General features: G+C 42.1%; 1 protein-coding gene across 1 annotated transcript; it reads right to left on the bottom strand.

The window, feature by feature from the left end:
- Positions 1 to 1458: 1458 nt before the first annotated feature.
- Positions 1459 to 13415, bottom strand: MPHOSPH6 (M-phase phosphoprotein 6). Its single transcript, XM_004480937.4, has 5 exons — positions 13313 to 13415; positions 12130 to 12242; positions 5956 to 6046; positions 3681 to 3775; positions 1459 to 3313 (listed from the first exon to the last, which is right to left on the bottom strand). The coding sequence occupies exons 1-5, from the start codon at positions 13361 to 13363 to the stop codon at positions 3181 to 3183; spliced, it is 483 nt and encodes a 160-aa protein (XP_004480994.1). The 5' UTR covers positions 13364 to 13415; the 3' UTR covers positions 1459 to 3180.
- Positions 13416 to 19300: the final 5885 nt, after the last annotated feature.

The raw sequence follows: 19300 nt of genomic DNA, 5'->3' as shown, positions 1-19300 counted from the left end.
ATTCTTATGGGTTATTCACTGAACCGTGACAGTATCACAGTAATTTGTGATACTCAAATGTGCTTTGAAAATTCAAAAATGCCCACCAAGCAACGGTGGTAAGCATTTTAACGATAAGCCGTTTAAAATGTAGCAATTTAGTTTTCATCTTGGAGGGGGTAATTTAGAATCCTCCAGATCACCGGACCCCAGGAAAGCAGAGCAGGCCCTTGAATTTTCATGGCTTTACCTCCCACCCTCTGGCTTGTACCTTACTAATGCATCTAAATTACTTGCTACTTCCTAATAAGGTCCAATCAGCATGATGTCATCAATGTGGTGGGTGAATGTGATGTCTTTTGAACTACCAGATGAGCAAGTTCTCTGCAGACTCTATTATGACTGACAGCAGTATTGATATGGCTGAGGCAAGACTGTGGAAGTATACTGGTCCTGCCAGATAAAAGGAAATAGATCCTGGTGGTCCTTGTAAAATGGAACAGCGAAAAAGCATTTGCTATGTTCACAGCTGCATACTGCTTGCCAAGGGCTGGGTTGATTTGATCAAGTGAAAACACACGTAGAACTTCAACTGCAACTGGAGTCTTCTCGAGTCCTTTAAGTTCATGATCACCTGGTCACTGTCTAAGCTCTCCCTGGGACACACTGGGTTAGAATGGCTTTGGTATATAAGATCCCATGGCAGGTATGAAATTAGGACATCTGAACTGAGAGAAGGCAGATGAACTGTTGAGGAACACTGGCAGGTGGGGAAGTAGCAGTAGAGAAAACTGGTATCACGACTCCTGCTTCCAGCCAAGATGAAGCTGTAAGGGCTGCCTTTCACCAGCTGCCTTTGGAGCACCAAAGACACACTGGGCTTGGATGAAGAACATCTATGTCTCTGTGCCTGTTTGAAGAGCAAGAGTTAGAGGGAAAGCCTAGGCTACTTCGGAATTTTGGGGAGTAGTGTATGGAAAGCCAGCTTGTTTTATCGTGAATTTTCTGGCCTAGTGCCCAGCTTCTGCAAAATGCATGGCTCCACCTGGTCCTTCAAAATACACCATCTTTCATGATATTAAAACTGGAAGCCAACATTAGTGATTAGAAGCTAGGATCACATCAGAGCTGTGCCTTAATTGAACCACTGTTCAGGACAACAAATTGACCAGTAAATCTCAGTGTTTCTATTGTTTTAAAAATGAATCCATCTCTAGCATCGAGCTATTGCATGTACAAAGCATGCCAATTTGATTTCCTTACAATGTGATTAAACCAGGAGGCAGTAAAGTGAAGTTCTTTTTATCACAGGCCCTGGAAGCAGTTTGCTTAGGTCAGGGGTGGGCAACTGTTCTCCTAAAGGGTGAGATGGTAAATATTTCAGGCTTTAGATGACATGGCCTGTTCCAACCACCCAACTCTGCAGCTGTAATAAGAGAGCAGACACAGACAATACATAAATGAATGGGTGCGACTGTGTTCCAATAAAACTTTTATTTACATTTGGCAGCCAACTCTTGGGTTTGTAATTTGCTGAAACTTGGCCTAGCTTCAAATTCCATCTTTTCCACTTAAAATTTGCATTACTGTGCACATGTTCCTAAACTCATATGAAACACTTAGTGTTCACATAAAGTCAAGAGTTCAATAAGTGTTAGCATTTTTATTTAGCTTTTTTCCCCCGGTAGTATGAGTTTTTCTGTTTTGCCAAAACTTCACAACACCCCAAACACAATTTGGATTTCTGATGTTGTGGCCCAAAAAATAAAAATCATCGATCATTAAAACAAAATGGCCTAAAATGCCTAGGCATTCAGTCGAGTAATGTTTTGATTTTTAATCTTTCTTTTCCTGCTTCCCTGGACTTCTTTACTCTACATTCCTTCATTGATAAGGAAAATTAGTACTGGAATACATGCGGGAAATGAACAAATGGCTGCCCCTCACCCATTTAGGTGCCAGAAACAAAATTAAATGAAATCAGAATTTCTTAAGTGCTAGGGGAAGCGGATATAGCTCAAGCAACTGGGCTCCCATCTATCATGGAGGAGGTCCTGGGTTTGATTCCTGGGGCCTCCTGATGAAAGCAAAGTGGCCCAAACAGAAAGCTGATGCAACAAGATGAGGCAACAAAAGGGAGAAACAGAGGAAAGACACCAAGAGACACAAGGAACCAGGGAGCTCAGGTGTCTCAAGCAACTGAGTGCCTCTCTCATGTCGGAAGGTCCTGGGATTGGTTCCCAGTGCCTCCTAAAAGAAAAGACAAGTAGACACAGAAGACGGATCCAGAGAGCAGACAGTGAGCGCAAATGGCAAGGAGTGTGGGGGGAATTAAAAAAAAGAGCTAGGTACATATATCCAGACAGTTACACACATACTTAAATCCACATTGTTTTCATACCTATTACTATTTAGAATAGACAGATGGAATGGTCAATGGTAAATTCTATTGGGCTGTCCCATAAGAAAGTGATTGTTTTCAACTACTTTTAACCCATAAAAAAGGCAATTTCTATGGTTCAACCAAATAGTCACTTTTAATTAACGGCTGTTTTTTTCAATTACTGTTTGGATAAAAGACTACTGAACTGGACTACAATGATTTGAAAGTAGAGGAAAACAGAAAGTATGCTAAAACATGTTTATTTCAGAATAATATATAGATATTTTAAAGTAATTTAGGGCTTTAAGCAAATAACTATAATATAAACTGACAATCATGTGGACAGCATGCAAATGCTTCAGTTGAGTGGCATGGTCACTCTAATGAATTTACATAGAATAAATTCTCGCAAGATACATGGTTTCAAATTGTTTATAAATTGGTCTTAACCTGAATAATTAAAAGTAAAAAGTAAACATAAAGGCAATTTAAACGCTGATAATTTATCTGAGTTAATTCAAGTCAGTAATTAGAAAGCTTTATTTTTAAAAGCTGAGGTCAAAAAAATCTTTAGGAGACATCCATGTACACACGTACATTTGGAGATTAGGGCTAAAACTCCATTCTTGATGAATACTATTAAGTAAAGGATGTATAACATCCATCACACATCTGTTTAAAAAACAGCATGTTTCCAAAATTATACAGGTCTTCACAAATAAACACTATAGTATAAATAACTATAGAGACACAATTGGAATGAGTTCCAAAATATAACTTTCATGAGACATCCAGAACCATATCTTAAGGCATTCATTTTAATCTTGAGGCTTTAAGAATATCTTCTTTACTTTAACTGGTTTTATGCTTCCATTTTCATCTTCTTCATAATTGGCACGGTCTCTTTTCTTGGCAAACTTTTTTCCAATTGTTCCCACCAAGGTCTCATATCTGTTAAGATGATATGTAGCAGAAATTTAAAAAAGCAGTTTTGTCAAGAAGATTGAGCCAAATGTGTAACAAAAGAAAAAACTGTGATCACAAGAAACCTAATTTTATGAACTTCTTTAAGAAAAGTCTTCATGTTTTGTTGTTTTTGCTTTATTTTAAATTGAGATAAGCATTTTAAAAACATGTATGGAAGTTGCACTGGAAAAAAGCCCTCAACTGCCAGCCTGAATTCACTCCAAGCAATGAAGAAGGCAGGTTATAGCCTTTCTGTTGTGATCCTCCCTTTTAAAGAGCACCACAGACAGCGGGAAAAGGAATGCACACACATGAGCCCCATTTACAAACGCTTTTTCCAGATAACAGTTACCTTCTAGCCATTTCTTCATCAGACACGTCAAGCTCCTCTGTTTCATCTTCAATGTCTTCTGTTTTGTTCTTAGCATTCATCTGAAGCATTAGTTTCTGAAAAATACACCAATGTCAACTAAGGCTTTTCAAAGGAACTGCTGACAAGCTTATTTGAAAGTAAAGAAAGTGAAGCCACAAAATCTACAGGACCAGCCAAAATTTATAAGGGAGTCAATGAATTACTTCATTATCACACTGTACTAACAGAGATCAGCTCGGAATTAAAAAATGATAAAGCCCTGCTAAGTTATATTTACTGCTAACAAATGGAAATTGCATTTTAGATTATAAACCTTATCTTAGTTACCTATAACTAAAGCAGGTACATTGCTAACACACTCCAGTTAAGAACAGGGGGTGAGGAGAATGCTTGCAGATTTGCCCTGAAGTTCCCTTCTTTGAGCCAAATGGAAAAAGCACTACAGACTACAGCCAACGGGAATGTTAAATGCATTTTTTGGGTGCATGGGCGGGCAAGAGCAAATTATGGGTTAGAACTGGAAGGTTGGCTCTGTATACTGGAGTTTCTACCTGTTGGCCTCAGCCCCCAAACTTAAGGGTGGGCAACATGTCTAGCATGATGTCCAAGAGCCACAGGGCCTCCTCTCTCTCTTTTGTTCACATTACTTCTTAACTGACAGTTATCTGGACTTTTTTTTTTTAATGTATAATAACTTCTTTAAAGCAGATTGGGGTGGGAAGAGGGAGGAAGAGAAGCAGAAAAGAAATGAGTCTCAACAATTTTCCCAACTTTTAAAGGACTGAAAAGAAAATAACTTCAGGAACACAAACTCCATGAGGGCAGACTTTGGTTCCCTTCTGCATTTCCAGCGTCTGAAGAGGTGGACAGAACTCACAGGTATACAATAAATACACCAAATAAACTCTTTACCAGGAGTCACCAGAAACTCACCAATTATGAAAAGTATGTGCTCTAAATACACCCTGCTTTTAAGTGATCATGATTTCTTCTAATTAAAGCCAATTTCTAATAATTCTGAAGGCCATATGGACTCTCCTTCTCCTGCTGTATGAGACCTATTTTGGTGTGTTTGATCATTTACAACCCTACTCTTGGGGCACCATATACTAACTCATAAATCCTGTGTTTTTTTTTCTTCCTCCTTTCTTTCTTTAGTCTACTACTGTCTTTCTCTTCCCAATCCAAAGCTTTAAGGAGGCCAAATCAAAAAAAGAATATATTAAGAACATATACTTTTAGTCTTCACTTTGGGTCAAGTAAATATAATACCTTAATTATGAACACCTCCCCCAACACAAAAGGGAAAAAAGAAAAAGAAAACCAAAATAAAATTTTAAAATAAATTTTGGCAATTTGCTTCATTAACTGTGGTTTTAACTAATATGGGCATCCTTAGAGAAAGTGGTCCTCAAATCTTGGGGACAGGGGTGCCCAGGGAACATTTGGCAATGTCCAGACACATTTTTGGTTGTCACAACTGGGAGGCTGGGGCATTACTTCTGATATTTAGTAGGCAGAGGGCTAGGCCAGAGGTGGTGCTAATCCTCATCCTACAACGCCTGGGACAGCCCCCCATCAAAAATTTCCTGGCCCTGATTGTCAATTCTGCCAAGGTTGACAAGCCTCTCCTTCATGTGATTAAACTAAAGATTTATATTAAGCAACACCACAAATGTCCATCTGGTTGGTCAAGTACCTGAGAGGATGGCTTTTAACATATAAGCCAGAGTTCTAACAAACACCTGTCAAATGAAGGTCAGGGCTTCTCTACAAGACTGAGGCAGGAAAGTAACAGCTCAGTTGTCAGGCGAATATTTGCTTTTCACACCAACTTCCCAAATAATCCATTTAAAAATTTATTTACAAACTTGGATTAAAACCTGTCCATTAAAAGTAAAATGACATGAATTTTAGGGGTATTTTCCCATTAGAAAAGATACATTTAAAGATGCCAGAAAATAATTTTTTATAATAGCATTACATGAATAAAGTCCTGACATTCCTGTAAAAGACCCCAACTTGAAATTCTAATAAGTGGCAATGCCAGGTGCTGAAACTTGCTATATTAAATTATCTACTCCATTTTTACCATAAAACTAGACTGCAAAGCCTGCAAGTTCTTTAAATAGCTATGGTGATATTTCAAGACTTATTTTCTATATAATGAGGAGAAATAGTACCTGATGGGGAAAGAACCTAAACCCAATTATTATTAGAACTAATTCAATTGGAAAATATTTAAATTTAATACCTCAACTTCAGGATTAAATCCTCTGAATGACATTCTTCCATACAGAAGGTCTTCGCATAGTGTAAAACTCTGCTCTTCTATTATGAAACTCCTAAACGGAAATATAAACTTATATTAATAGCATGTCTACTTAATACAAAGCACAGCATATAAAAGTCAAGACTTCAAATGAAAAAATCTATCTTATGGTTCTTAGTAGAATCAGACGAAAATACAGTAAGATTTCTAACTCGAGTCAGAAGCAAATCTGATTTGGCCAGCCAAAGGCAATAGGAGGCAAAAGCTACTGGCTAGAAGAGCCTATCTTCCATTTGTTGTGGGAAACCAGAGCCCTGGGCACCTGAAGAGAGTGTATCAGCTAGAGTTCTTAGTAGTAAACAAAGACTAACTCTGGATGGTTTAAGCAGAGAAGGAATTTACTGAAGGGACGGTGGCACGGTGCCTCACAGAATCATTGGGAAAGGTGAATGTCCAGAGCTGGAAAATGGGCAGAATAAGGGTGGCTAGGTGGTCAAACCCAAATCAAACTCATGCTACAGAACTACCCCAGAAAAAAACAATGCTGCTGTGGAGAGGGCTGGAGACCAGAGGCGTGGCAAGCATGGGGCCCCTCAGACAGGATGCAGGGGAGGCTGTTTCAGCCTCTGAAAGGGATTCTCTGCAGTGCAGGACCCAGCATCCAGCCTAGCCACAAGCCTCAAACACAGCCAGGAAAGCAAGTATCTGGCCTTTATAGCAGGGCTTCTTAACCTTTCTTGTTCCACGGACCCCTTTGCCTGTCAGGTGAAAACCACAGACCCCTTACTAAGTCCACACTATACTGTATATTATTTAATGTATCACACCCGTACCAACAAATCCCCCCAAGAGTTATGTTTTTTTGAATTTCAACTCAAGCACAGGGACCCCTTGTTAAGAAGCCCTGTTTTACAGCTTCTTTGGTGGGAAGTAGGCTCCATTTCTCATCGAGATAAATTCATTCATTCACTCACTCAGCAAACACTCATCAAACCAAACTAGGCGCCAGGTACTGTTCTAGAAACTAGGGAAACAGCCATGAATAAAATGGCCTCTGCACTCAGGAAGGTTACATTCTGGCCAGTGGTGCCAGATGGTAAACAAGTACAAGATTCACTATACAATGGATGAAAATAAAGCAAGTTATTCTACTGCTGGGCCTAAGGGAGCAACTGGTAACAGACTATTTTCAGACAATGGGCAAACAGAAGCAGGACTGTGGTCACTAAGAGAAGAAAACTAAGTGACGTGAGCCCTGTGAACAGTCCAACCTCCCACCCAGAGGTAAACCCCAGATCCTGCAGCAGGGACCAGGAAGCCCAAACAGAGCCCAGCCTCACTGAACTGAAGGGACAAACTAAAGTTTGGGGCCAGAGAGGTGGTTGGAACATATGGGCGGGGCAGAGGGGAGACATATAAAGGAATTTGGGGATCTGCATATTGGACCCCCCGTGAATCTTGCTCTTCAGGTTCGACTCTCACTGACACTCTAGCACCTCACTCCATTTGGGACAGCCTCTCCTTCAGGGAACCTAAATTCAGGCACACAAGCTCCTCAACTTTTTTTTTATTTTATTTTTTTAGGAGATACTAGGGATTGAACCCGGGACCTCGTTATATGGGAAGCAGGCATTCAACCACTGAGCTACGTAAGCCTCCCCAGGCCCCTCTTTTTCAACTTTTTGTTCAGCCTTTCCCAAAACTTAGGATTTCCTCTCAAATGCTCCATCTTGTCCCATTTAGAGTAAAAAAGCCTCACCATCTCCCAAGGGAATCACCTCTTTCAGGAAAGCAACAATACATAAGCACTTACACACGCACTTAAAGCAGATGGACTGAGCAGGAAGCAACTCCCAGGGGCTGGGCATGGGTTCTGAGCAGGAGCACCCTGGGGTTTCCACTGCACCCTGGGGTCCGGTAACTTGAACATTATTAAGTTAATTTATTAGAGTTAACAAACAGGTGAAATATTCCAAAATGTCACTGTAAATATTTAAGTTCTCCATTTTCATTAATTTGGGAGCTGAAACACACCCAGGAAATCACCTATTTTGAGCCCTTCATTTTATAGATGAGGACAATTATTTCTTAGGGGAAAAATTTTGCCTAAAATGATAAATAATATGCCTGGCAAATGAAGCAAAAAAGGTCCTTGTTGTGAAACAATTCTCCATGGTTTTCTTGCATTTCTATGTAACTTGGGAGGTACAAATTGCACCTTTCAGATTTTCTTTTCTAGAATGTTTGTATAGTGAACAGCTTTGAAAGACAATGTCTCCCTCTACAGAGAAGGGCAGATGTGTTTTCTGTCCAGTATACTAAAGATAATGGGACCAAGGACAAGTTGCTTGCAGTACATTATCAAAGATTTGGGTTTACTAAGCTCAGGATTGCTCTGCTGTGATGCAAATCCACTGTGTGTGAAGCATCCACTTGGACCACTCCAGTCATCCCTATGGGACTTGGGGCACAAGACAGAAAAGACAGAAATTTGATGCTCATGTGCTCCTTACCGAGCTGTGTGGTAAGTCCTTTGTCTCTGACCCAAGAATCTCATGTCTCTACCAACACACATGAAACTCTGGCAGCTAACTTGTTAGATTGCAAGGAGGGTAAAATTTCAGGCCCCCTCACAGTTCCTAACAATCATCAGACCACAAAATTCAAGCACAAGGGAAGTGGACTTGGCCCAATGGATAGGGCGTCCACCTACCACATGGGAGGTCCGCGGTTCAAACCCGTGTGGAGTTGGTCCATGCACAGTGCTGATGCGCGCAAGGAGTGCCCTGCCATGCAGGGGTGTCCCCCGAACAGGGGAGCCCCACGTGCAAGGAGTGCGCCCCGTAAGGAGAGCCGCCCAGCGCGAAAGAAAGTGCAGCTTACCCAGGAATGGCGCCGCCCACATGGACAGCTGACACAACAAGATGACACAACAAAATGTAACAGATTCTTGGTGCTGATGATAAGAACAGAAGCTGTCACAGAAGAACACACAGCGAATGGACAGAGAGCAGACAACTGGGGGTGGGGGGGAAGGGAAGAGAAATAAATAAAAAATCTTAAAAAAAAAATTCAAGCACAAGAAGAACAGCAGCTAAAAATACCTTTTAAGCAACATCTATGGCAAAGGAGTAATTAAATGGTTTTAATAACATACTCTTATCCTGGTACATCCTTTGGAGAAAAACAATATGGCAATGACAGAGCAAAACATCTGATCTGGTGAATTCTACTCTCTGGAATTTATACTAAGTGTCTTATATCAGATTCCATGGAGACTCTGGGACAGAGTTGAGTGCAGCAGTTTTACTGGGGAGCACTCTTTGAGAGATGCCCATTTGGAAATGAGGAAGGCAGGACTGGACAGAGGGAGAAGTTGGCCTGTAAAGTGCTTAACCTAAGGCCTCAGCCACCTCCAAGGAGCTCAGGAGTTAGGAAAGCCCTTCAGTTGTTCCAAATTTAGGCAAAGCCGCCAGGCCCTCCTACCCCACGAGAACCTCATCACTGGCTACGGGTGCCCCTTGGGAGGAAGTGCAACACCGAAGAGCCCTAATCGTCATCACTTAATTACAATCTCAAACAGCTGACTTTAAAAATGGCAATCTCCTGATTTTCAGAGGACATACATTTAAGTATCTAATTTCACATACAATAATCTCTGGAATAGTTCAGATGACACAAGTAAGGAAATATTCACAAACACCAATGAACAAAAAGCAATGGGCTGAATTTGGTAATATGTAGACATAGTACTGCCAACATTTACAATGCTTTATGCCTAGCATTGTAATTGCTTTACATATATTACCTAATTTATTTCTCAGAATGTACTATCATACCCAATCTACAAAAGACAGGCTAGGTAATTTGTCTGTAGTCACACAGTAACACAGCATCAACCCCACCACTGTCTGTTCCAGAGCCCATGCTCCTAATTTTCCGCTTTACTCCAATGCTCCCCATTTGGATGGAGTATCAAAACACAATGCATAGTCTGAGGGCACATCTTTCATTTACCCCTCAAGATCCACTTCCCCCTTTTCTCCTGCTCTATGATCTGGGAGGCAGATCTGAAAGGAATATATCAAAGGGCTCCTTTGCCCTTGGCTTCCAGTTGGGTTCATAATCTAACACTAGCAGAAGATGTGTGTGTATAGGGGTGAAAGTGGGAAGGAAGACCTTCTGGTACCTGGCTGTCTTTCTAGGGGATTACCTCAGACTGGCTTGCCCTCACATGAAGGTACTGGCTCTTTCAGATGGCTCTCTACCCACGGCCAGTTTCCACCTGCTGCCCTTATCCTCCAGACCTGGAGTGATCATTATTCCCATCACACAAGCCACAGGGTGGTTTCAATCCAAACAATTAACAAGACACCTGGAATACTTTGTGCAAGTTTAGACAAGGTACAAACAAATGATAGCTCCTAACCAGGAACTGTCTCTTCCTGCCACCCCCTTCCCCATCTCCAATATTATCTTCCTCCTCCTCCTCCTCCTCCTAGCACCTTACTTCATTCTGGGAAATGAATGGGGAGAAGACAGCACCTTCCTTCCACCCCTTCCAATGGGACATAGTTTATATTTTAGAAGATATCTGATCCAGAGAGGTTCAGCCAAGGAACAAGAGAATACAGCATGTTTAAAAAAAATCCCAAAATATGAGGTATCAAAAGGAAAAACATATGTCTGAAGACACTGAGGAGTACCTTCAGTCACTTGGAAGTAAAATGATCCTCCCACAGAGCTTACTAACTTGTGAAAAGTATCAGGGAGACATGATAAACAGCTTCAGAAGAATATCATTAAATTAATGGATAATATAATCCACCATTCCTTCCTCTGAAATTATTTACCAAGCACCAAACAAGCTTAGAAAAGAAATGGGGAAGCGAACTTGGACCAATGGATAGGGCGTCCACCTACCACATGGGAGGTCCGCGGTTCAAAGCCCGGGCCTTCATGACCCGTGTGGAGCTGGCCCACGTGCAGTGCTGATGCGCACAAGGAGTGCCCTGCCACGCAGGGGTGTCCCCCGTGTAGGGGAGCCCCACGCGCAAGGAGAGCTGCCCAGCATGGGAAAAAAAAGTGCAGCCTGCCCAAGAATGGCGCCACACTCACGGAGAGCTGATGCAACAAAAAGAAACACAGATTCCCAGTGCCACTGATAAGGATAGAAGCAGTCACAGAAGAACACACAGTGAATGGACACAGAGAGCAGACAACTGGGGTGGCGGGGAGGGGAGAGAAATAAAATAAAAAATAAAATCTTAAAAAAGAAATGGCCAAGTGTGTCATCGCAGCTTCAGCACTGACTAGCTGGGGGACTTTAAACAGGTCACCCTTCTTGGCTTCAGTTTCCTCAACTATAAAATGAACTTCACGGTCAATAGCCCGCTCTCAAGGCTACTAGGAGGAGCAGACAATTAAGAGATATAAAGTGCTCAGTCCAGTTCCTGGCCCAAACAATAATCTCAGTAAATGCTGGCTAATATGATTAATATTAAAAGTAGCAACAATTTTTTAAAAAAAGGAAAAAACTAACAAAAAACCCCCTGACCTGCCTTAATAAGCTCCACCTAATGAAGAACCTTCAGTTAATGAAACAAAACTGGGGATGCCTGAAGTTCATGCCTAATCTTTGGAAGTTAACAGAAGTGGGAGAGAAAAGACAAAGGTAGATATAAAAAAAACCAAAACGGGACATTTCATGAAAAGCCACGGCTTTTACCAGAGACGTATGGGCTAGATTCTTTTCTTCAATGTACAAAAAAGGAGAATGCTGTAAATGATCACGAGGGCCAATATAAGTCCAAGTATAACTTTTATAGGTTCAGAATTCTCAGAAAACTACCTGCAATGCTAACTCAAGAAACAGGATAATACTATTTATGGGCTTTATGTCACTGCAACGATGGGTTAAATTTACAGGGATTTCCCTCTGAATGTCTAAAGCAGGGGTTCTTAAGCTTTTTTGTTCAATGGACCCCTTTGCCAACAGGGTGAAAACCATGGATCCCTTTTACTAAATCCACACTACACTGTGTATTAGTTAATAAATATATCACATCTTCCCACAAGAATTTTTTTTTGAATTTCAATTCAAGCTCATTGAACCCCTGGCCTAAAGTATTACCATCTAAATCCTAACAAACTTACTCTTTCTCTTTAAGTTCTGGCAAATCCAAGTACCAGTGCTCTTCACTAATGATTTTCTTCTCCTCCTCCTCTAGTTGTTTCTTGATTTCTGAGTCCAATCCCCTTTGCATGAACTGCAAAAGCAAAATCAAACAAAACCAGTGTCAGCAACTAATTTCCTCAATCTAGAGCTGCTGAAAAATCAAAACACTTGATTCTTCCACTTTGATCTCTACTGTAAAAAAGAGACAATAACCCAATTCACCTGAAGTTATTATGGGGTTAAATGGTTGAATACATGCAAAATACTTAGAACAGAGACACAGTAAGGATTATAAATATTTGTATTTTTAATATGTTTTTTTATGTTTTAAGTCTTGGCAGTTTTCCCTGTCTTAATTTCTGTACACATTGTATCTACTTTTGTCTTTTCTCCCCACTTTGAAATTACAGTTAAATTGATTTCAATCTCAAATCTTAAAAAACAATTTTAAGGTGGGTGAGATAACCAAAATTCTCTCCATTTGCACCACCACTGTTTTTATGAAGGTCACCATCAAGCCACACTCGGACCATCAGAACTTCTAAATGGCTTTCGGACGCCAAATTTGCCCACGGTTCGGCCTTCCTTCCACCCACGCATTCTTCAGAGGCGGCAAGATCAAAGTAAAGTTAAAAGCAAAGTGAAAGTACAATGTAGAGCAAATGACTGATCTCGGTGCTCTATAGCTTTGCATGGCTCTTAAAGGATAACCATCCTTCATCTGGCCTAAAAGGCCCTGCTTGTTGTGTCCACGGCCTACTTTTCCAACCTCATTTCCTGCTGCTTTCTTTCCAGCCATACTGAATTGTCTTTAGTTTTTGGAAAGCTCCATGCTTGGTTTATTTTTTTTTTAACCCCTTTTTAGATTGTTAACACCCCTTTCCCTCAGCTTAGGCCGGTGTCCCCCGGCCCCACTTATCCTTCAGTCTCTTCCTAGCGCCACTTCCCAAAACCCAAGCCCAAGTAGGGTCCCACAGCTCCGCGCTCCACGGTGAGGGCAGCTCACTGGATCCTAACTGCCTGCAGACGTGTCTGGCTCTCCTAATTCATAGCCCAGTTACGCCTGACGCGGAGCGAGCGCTGCGTGAAAGCATGAACGCGGAAGGAGGCCCCCCGCAGCCCCCGCGGTGCCCGCGTGCGCCCGCCACCTCCACCCCGCACCTTCATGCGCAGCAGATTCTTGGACAGCCTGGTCTTGCGCTCAGCCGCCATGCTGCCTCTCGCCCCGCGCCACGATCCGGCCTTTTGCCCCAACGCGCATGCGTGCCGCTGCGTGCGCCATGACGTCAAACGCGACGCGGGCTTCCCCGCCCCGTTTCCTGGCTCCGGGGCGCGGTCGGGGCTTTGGGGGCGTGTCCTCAGCGACTTTGGCCCCAGAGGGGGCACGGGAGGGTGCGGGCAGCCAGCGCGGAGGTCGGAGCTGCTCACCTCCCGGGGGGAGAGACGTCAGATCAGAGGAGGCCGGGGGCTGGCGGCCTCGTCGGTGCCCCAGGGATCCCCGTGTCCCCACGCGGCCCCGACCCAGGCGTTCCAGGGAGCCTCAGAGGTTGTCCCTAGGTGGCACCTGGATCGCGGCTAAACACGGAATAATTCCTTTTGGATTTACAGTAACCCCATGAAGTGGTTCTGTCAGCCTCGCCGAGTTGCAGTTGAATAAGCTGAGGTATAGGGCGCTTTCTTCACGAGTCCACAGCGAGAATGAAGGAGCGAGGTGGAAATCCAGACAGTCTGGCTTCCGAATAACTCTTAATTGCTATGTTACAAATCCGGTGAAAAACAACGTTAAATTTGCCTATTAACTGCTTATTTGGTTCCTAAGTGATCTCTTTGTTAAATAGGAAGGATAGTAATAAAAAAAGAGATAGAGAATGGCAGAGGTGTTGAAGACTTGTAAGCTCTAGAAAAAGACTTCCCCTCGTTTTAATCTAAGGGAGAGAACATGCAAAAAGGACAGTATCAAGGCGCTGTTGTTTATGCTCTGTCTAGATCATAGTGCTAAGGCTCGAAAGTTGAGAAAAACTTGTTGTATGAAGAGTAGGAGGTTGAGTGTTATAAGAGGAATAGCAACTGTAGAGTCCTAAAAGAAGAACAAAACAAAGTCCTTGTTGCCATGGAGTTAATCACATGGGAACGACAAGAGGTTAACCACACAGTGAGCTACAGATTAAGATTGTGATAAAAAGCCCTGGAGAAAAGTACGGGGAGCAGTGAGAGGGTATATAGCAAGGCATCAAATTATTCTTGCCCAGGAAAGGAAAGGACTCTCCTGAAGATGCGCTATTGAAGCTGAGATGTGAAAGGGGAGGTGTTAGCTTGGAGAAAGGCCATCCAGACCAAGACAATCGTGTAAGAAGCCCATGAGGTCGGAAGGGGTTTATCCAGCCCTGGGAATTGAGAGAAATTTGTTTGCTTAGAGGGGATTTAGACCAGGACTAGATCAGACAGGGCCTTGAAGGTCCTGTTCAGGATTTTGAAGGACAAGCTGTGGGAGCAGAATTGAAGCAATGACAGGTCTGCCATCTGCATCCAGGATATATCTCTGAACTAGGTCTTGAAAGATGAGCATGTCTTGTTAGCTGAGAGCTGTTAGCATTAGCTGTTAGCTGTTAGCATTCCTGACAGAAATAAGAGGATGTGTTAACCAGCCAAGGATGCTAGAAGCGCCACACCTTCTCTGTGGACTTCTGTTGTTACCAGTCTGCCTGCACGCTGGATTCTGATTCATTTTCTGAAACACTGACTTCACCCTGACAGTCCTCTGATCCAAAACTTTTTTTTTTTAAGATTTATTTATTTATTTCTCTCCCCTTCCCCCCCACCCCAGTTGTCTGTTCTCTGTGTCTATTTGCTGCATCTTCTTCTTTGTCCGCTTCTCTTGTCAGCGGCACCGGGAATCTGTGTCTCTCTTTGTTGCGTCATCTTGCTGTGTCATCGTCCTGTGTCTCCTTACAGGGCGCACTCCTTGCGCGTGGGGCTCCCCTACGTGGGGGATATCCCTATGTGGCAGGGCACTCCTTGCATGCATCAGCACTGCACATGGGCCAGCTCCACATGGGTCAAGGAGGCCCGGGGTTTGAACCACGGACCTCCCATGTGGTAGACGGACGCCCTAACCACGGGCCAAGTCTGCCACTGGATCCCAAATTTAAAATAGCTGTTATTGCCTGAGGGATAAAGGCCAAACTCTTCAACCTGCTATTCAAATTTCTACATTTTTCTTTGACAATGAAAATACTTATAATTAAGACAAATGCCAAAAGTTTATTTCCATCCATCAAATATATAAAAAGCGAGAAATGCTTTAAGAATTTTAGTGTGATAGCCTTTGAATTAAACTCCTGAGAGTGAAATAAGTCCTTGATCTCTCAGTGTTCCTGAGCCATAGGACAGAGAAGAGAGGTCTCCCACCTACTAATGTGTTGCCTGTTAGTTACACAGCCAAGGAAACATCATTTTGGGGGAAGAGATAATGCTAATAGATCTGCACACAATTCTTTTTTTTTTATTAGAGAAGTTGTAGGTTTACACAAAAATCAGGTATAAAATGCAGAATTCCCGTGTACCAACCTATTTATTAACACCTTGCATTAGTGTTTACACAATTCTGAGTCCTTTCATAATGGAAATTATTGTACGTGTGAAAGCCTACAAATGCCAACTATTGGATCCATGAAGAAAAGGTTCCTTGAGTCTCTTCACTCTTGTTGCAAATCACATCTAAGGTGGTGCTATCCCATACAGCTGACATTAACCACCTGTGACTGTAGAGCACTTGACGTGAGGCTAGTGCAGTTGAAGAACTGAATTTTTAATTGCAGTTAATTTAAATTTAAAAACTATAGCAGTGTAAAACGTTTTTCTGTTATACACAACTTTATTGCTTTGGAAGGACTAAATTTCAATTTGTGTTTTGAGAACTGAGATATGCTATAAGTGTAAAATGCACACCAGACTTCAAAAAAAGGAATGTATTCTATCAATAATTTTTCATATGATTACATCTTAAAATACTAATAGTTTAGGGAAGCAGACTTGGCCCAGTGGATAGGGCGTCTGCCTACCACATGGGAGGTCCAGGATTCAAACCCCAGGCCTCCTTGACCCGTGTGGAGCTGGCCCATGCACAGTGCTGATGTGCACAAGGAGTGCCGTGCCATGCAGGGGTGTCCCCCACACAGGGGAGCTCCACACACAAGGAGTGCACCCCATAAGGAGAGCTGCCCAGTGCAAAAAAAAGTGCAGCCTGCCCAAGAATGGCGCTGCACACATGGAGAGCTGACACAACAAGATGATGCAACAGAAAGAAACACAGATTCTAAGGATAGAAGTGGTCACAGAAGAACACATAGCGAATGGACACGGAGAGCAGACAACTGAGGAGGGAAGGGGAGAGAAAAAAAACTAATAGTTTAGATATATTGTCTTATTAAAACATAGTATTAAGTTTATCTATTTCTTTTAACTTTTTTTTCCTGTGGCTGCTAGAAAATTTTAAATTACATGTATATTTCTCAGTTATTTTTCTATTGGACAGCACTAATTTAAGGACTGCAATGGATCCACAGGCCTTCCCAGTGCAGAGACTAGAGTAGGAAGGAGTCTGGGGTAGGGGATGAGGGAACTCTTTTATGTAATGAGACAATGCAGGGATGTATTAGGTATTAGCTTGTTTGGTTGGTTGATCGGTGGCTGGTTTTGCAAGTCCCAGAAACTGACAATGGCTTATTAAATAAAAAGGGGGATTTATTAGAAGGATACTGGGTAGTTCATGAATTGATGAGAAGGCCTGAGAACAAAACCATGTTCAAAGGACAGAAACAAGCACATCCCAGGGATCTTAGGAGCAGGAATTGGCCTGATGCCACTATAAAAATGAATGTGCTCCAAGTGATTTGTCTGCTCTTTGACATTCTATTCACACTTTCAAAGTCTAGGAGTCTCCGCGAGTCTTAGCAAAGGTAGGGCAAGATCTGATTTATAGTCCCAGCAAGACTGCACACAAGGAAATTGGATGCTGTTATGCTCAGAAGAGATTGTAATGGCCAAAACAGCAACATGAACAAAAAATATCCATTAAAGACAGAAGGATACTCCTTGAAGAGTATCTGCGGGTAACTCATGTCCAACATCAGATCTATCCTCTCTCACAAAATGTGCTCTTTCTTCCTGCTTCCCTGTTGCATTCGTTAAGCAATTATTTATTGGCTGCTGTCTGTGCAGATTGGGACTCCAGGCCATCCAGCCTGAAAATCTAAATAGTGTGATGCAGTCCTTCTGCTCTTATTTTGTTATTTAACAAGTCTGATCAATGACTTGTTCATGAGTATATTGACTAAATCAGAACATTTGTGCTGGAAGTGGCCTTACATCCAGATGAATAATTCCTAAACAGCAGTCTGAGGTTATAACAGAATGACCGTGAGAAATTGTTACTGAGCAAGAGTGGGGGGTTCTCTGCCCGATGCGCTTGAATGACCAATTCTTGAGAAACCAGGGTTTTAAAGGGAGAAAGAGTTTATTGCTAAGCATGAAGCGGGAGATCAGATGGCCTATCAGCCTAAAAATCTGTCTCCCCAAACTTCAGTAATTCTGACAGTTTAATAGTATCCTAAGACAGACAGGTTTACACTAATAAGAAATGTGGCTCGAGATGATCAAGTTAGAGAAGATCTAACTATCGAGCATGCACAGGTTGATTAGGTCTAAGCTACTGCACTTGCCGGGTGGGCCAATTTTGGTTAACTCTAGCTTCATCTAGTAAAATGGTTTAGAAAATGGGGTGGATTAGTTCTGGGCTGATTCAAGATCCCTCATTAATAAACATTAGGGGGCTGTCTAGTGATCAGACGACTTCAAAGATGTAAAACAGGGTGGGGGAGGTACAAGCAGTAAAAGTGTAAAAAGTCACAAGGTTTTTACAATCACAAGATAAAGTTGTTATATCGTTTTGTAATCATCAAAGATCACAGCATCTGGGTTCCAGTTTAGCTAGTGTCAGTAATTTCAGGTATTTACTTTTGTCCATTCTACAATATATTAGAAAGGAAAAAGGCATCTGTGTAATGATTCAATAATTATAATCATTTGTTAATTCTTAACTCTCAGTTATACAAAATTAAAGCACATCAATACCAAAAGACATTCTTGATTTCTCTCCTTGAATGATTTTGATGATCAATCAGGACTTGGAAACCGCTGAGCTAGATGAACCTCCTAATTGTATGTACTGAACCGAGTCAAGTCATTAGTCAGAATTCAGGTTTGTTAACTTTACATTCAGCTTTCTTTGTACTGTGCCCCATTCATCCCTTATTTCCATTGCTGCCAGCCTATCCCTGAACTGATGGCTAAGTCTTACTACTTTATGACTGACTGTCACAAACTCTAATTTTTCCTGCCTTCACCTTTTTCATTCATTCTTTCCTTAACATAAATTTTGAGGCATCTCTTATGTTCCCTGCATTTTGGTAGGTCCTGGGAAAACTACGCCTGCCCTGCATGTATGCTACAGACAAGTATCCAGGTTCCTGGGCTGTCCTAGGGAGCGGGGCTATGGCAGGGAAACTACGCTGGATTCCAGAAGCTCAGGGAGCCTTCCTTGAGGAAGTGACGTCTCAGCCGAGAACCAAAGATGAGCTAGCATTTGTCAGATAAATATGGGAAAGTGGCAGGGAGGCGTGAAGGAGTGTTTCAGTCCGATGGAAAGGTGTTTGAATGATGCATATCGTGTAAGTGATGAGTCTAGAGGCATTTGCTCCGGCCAGATCGGAAAGGCCATATGTAAGGTCGGTAGGATTTCATCTGTAGGACTCCGTGAAGCTATTCAACTATTTAAAACAGGAGAATGGTGCCATTTAAAAACTGCACAAGGATTGTGTCATTCTGAAAGGGAAGAAGGGAAATAAATGGAGGAAACAAAAATAAATTGAAGGCAAGGAGAACATCTGACCCTTAAACTCTCCTAAACAATCTTCTTTTAGATAACTCAATTTATTTTATTTATTTATTTTAAAGATTTATTTATTTTATTTCTCTCCCCCTTCCCCCCCACCCCGGTTGTCTGTTCTCTGTGTCTATTTGCTGCATCTTCTTTGTCCACTTCTGTTGTTGTCAACAGCACGGGAATCTGTGTCTCTTGGTTGCGTCATC

This window comes from Dasypus novemcinctus, chromosome 18 (genome assembly GCF_030445035.2).
Source record: "Dasypus novemcinctus isolate mDasNov1 chromosome 18, mDasNov1.1.hap2, whole genome shotgun sequence".
Taxonomy (NCBI): domain Eukaryota; kingdom Metazoa; phylum Chordata; class Mammalia; order Cingulata; family Dasypodidae; genus Dasypus; species Dasypus novemcinctus.
Note: the sequence above shows the minus strand (reverse complement) of the source record. Positions and strands in the feature narration are given on the sequence as shown.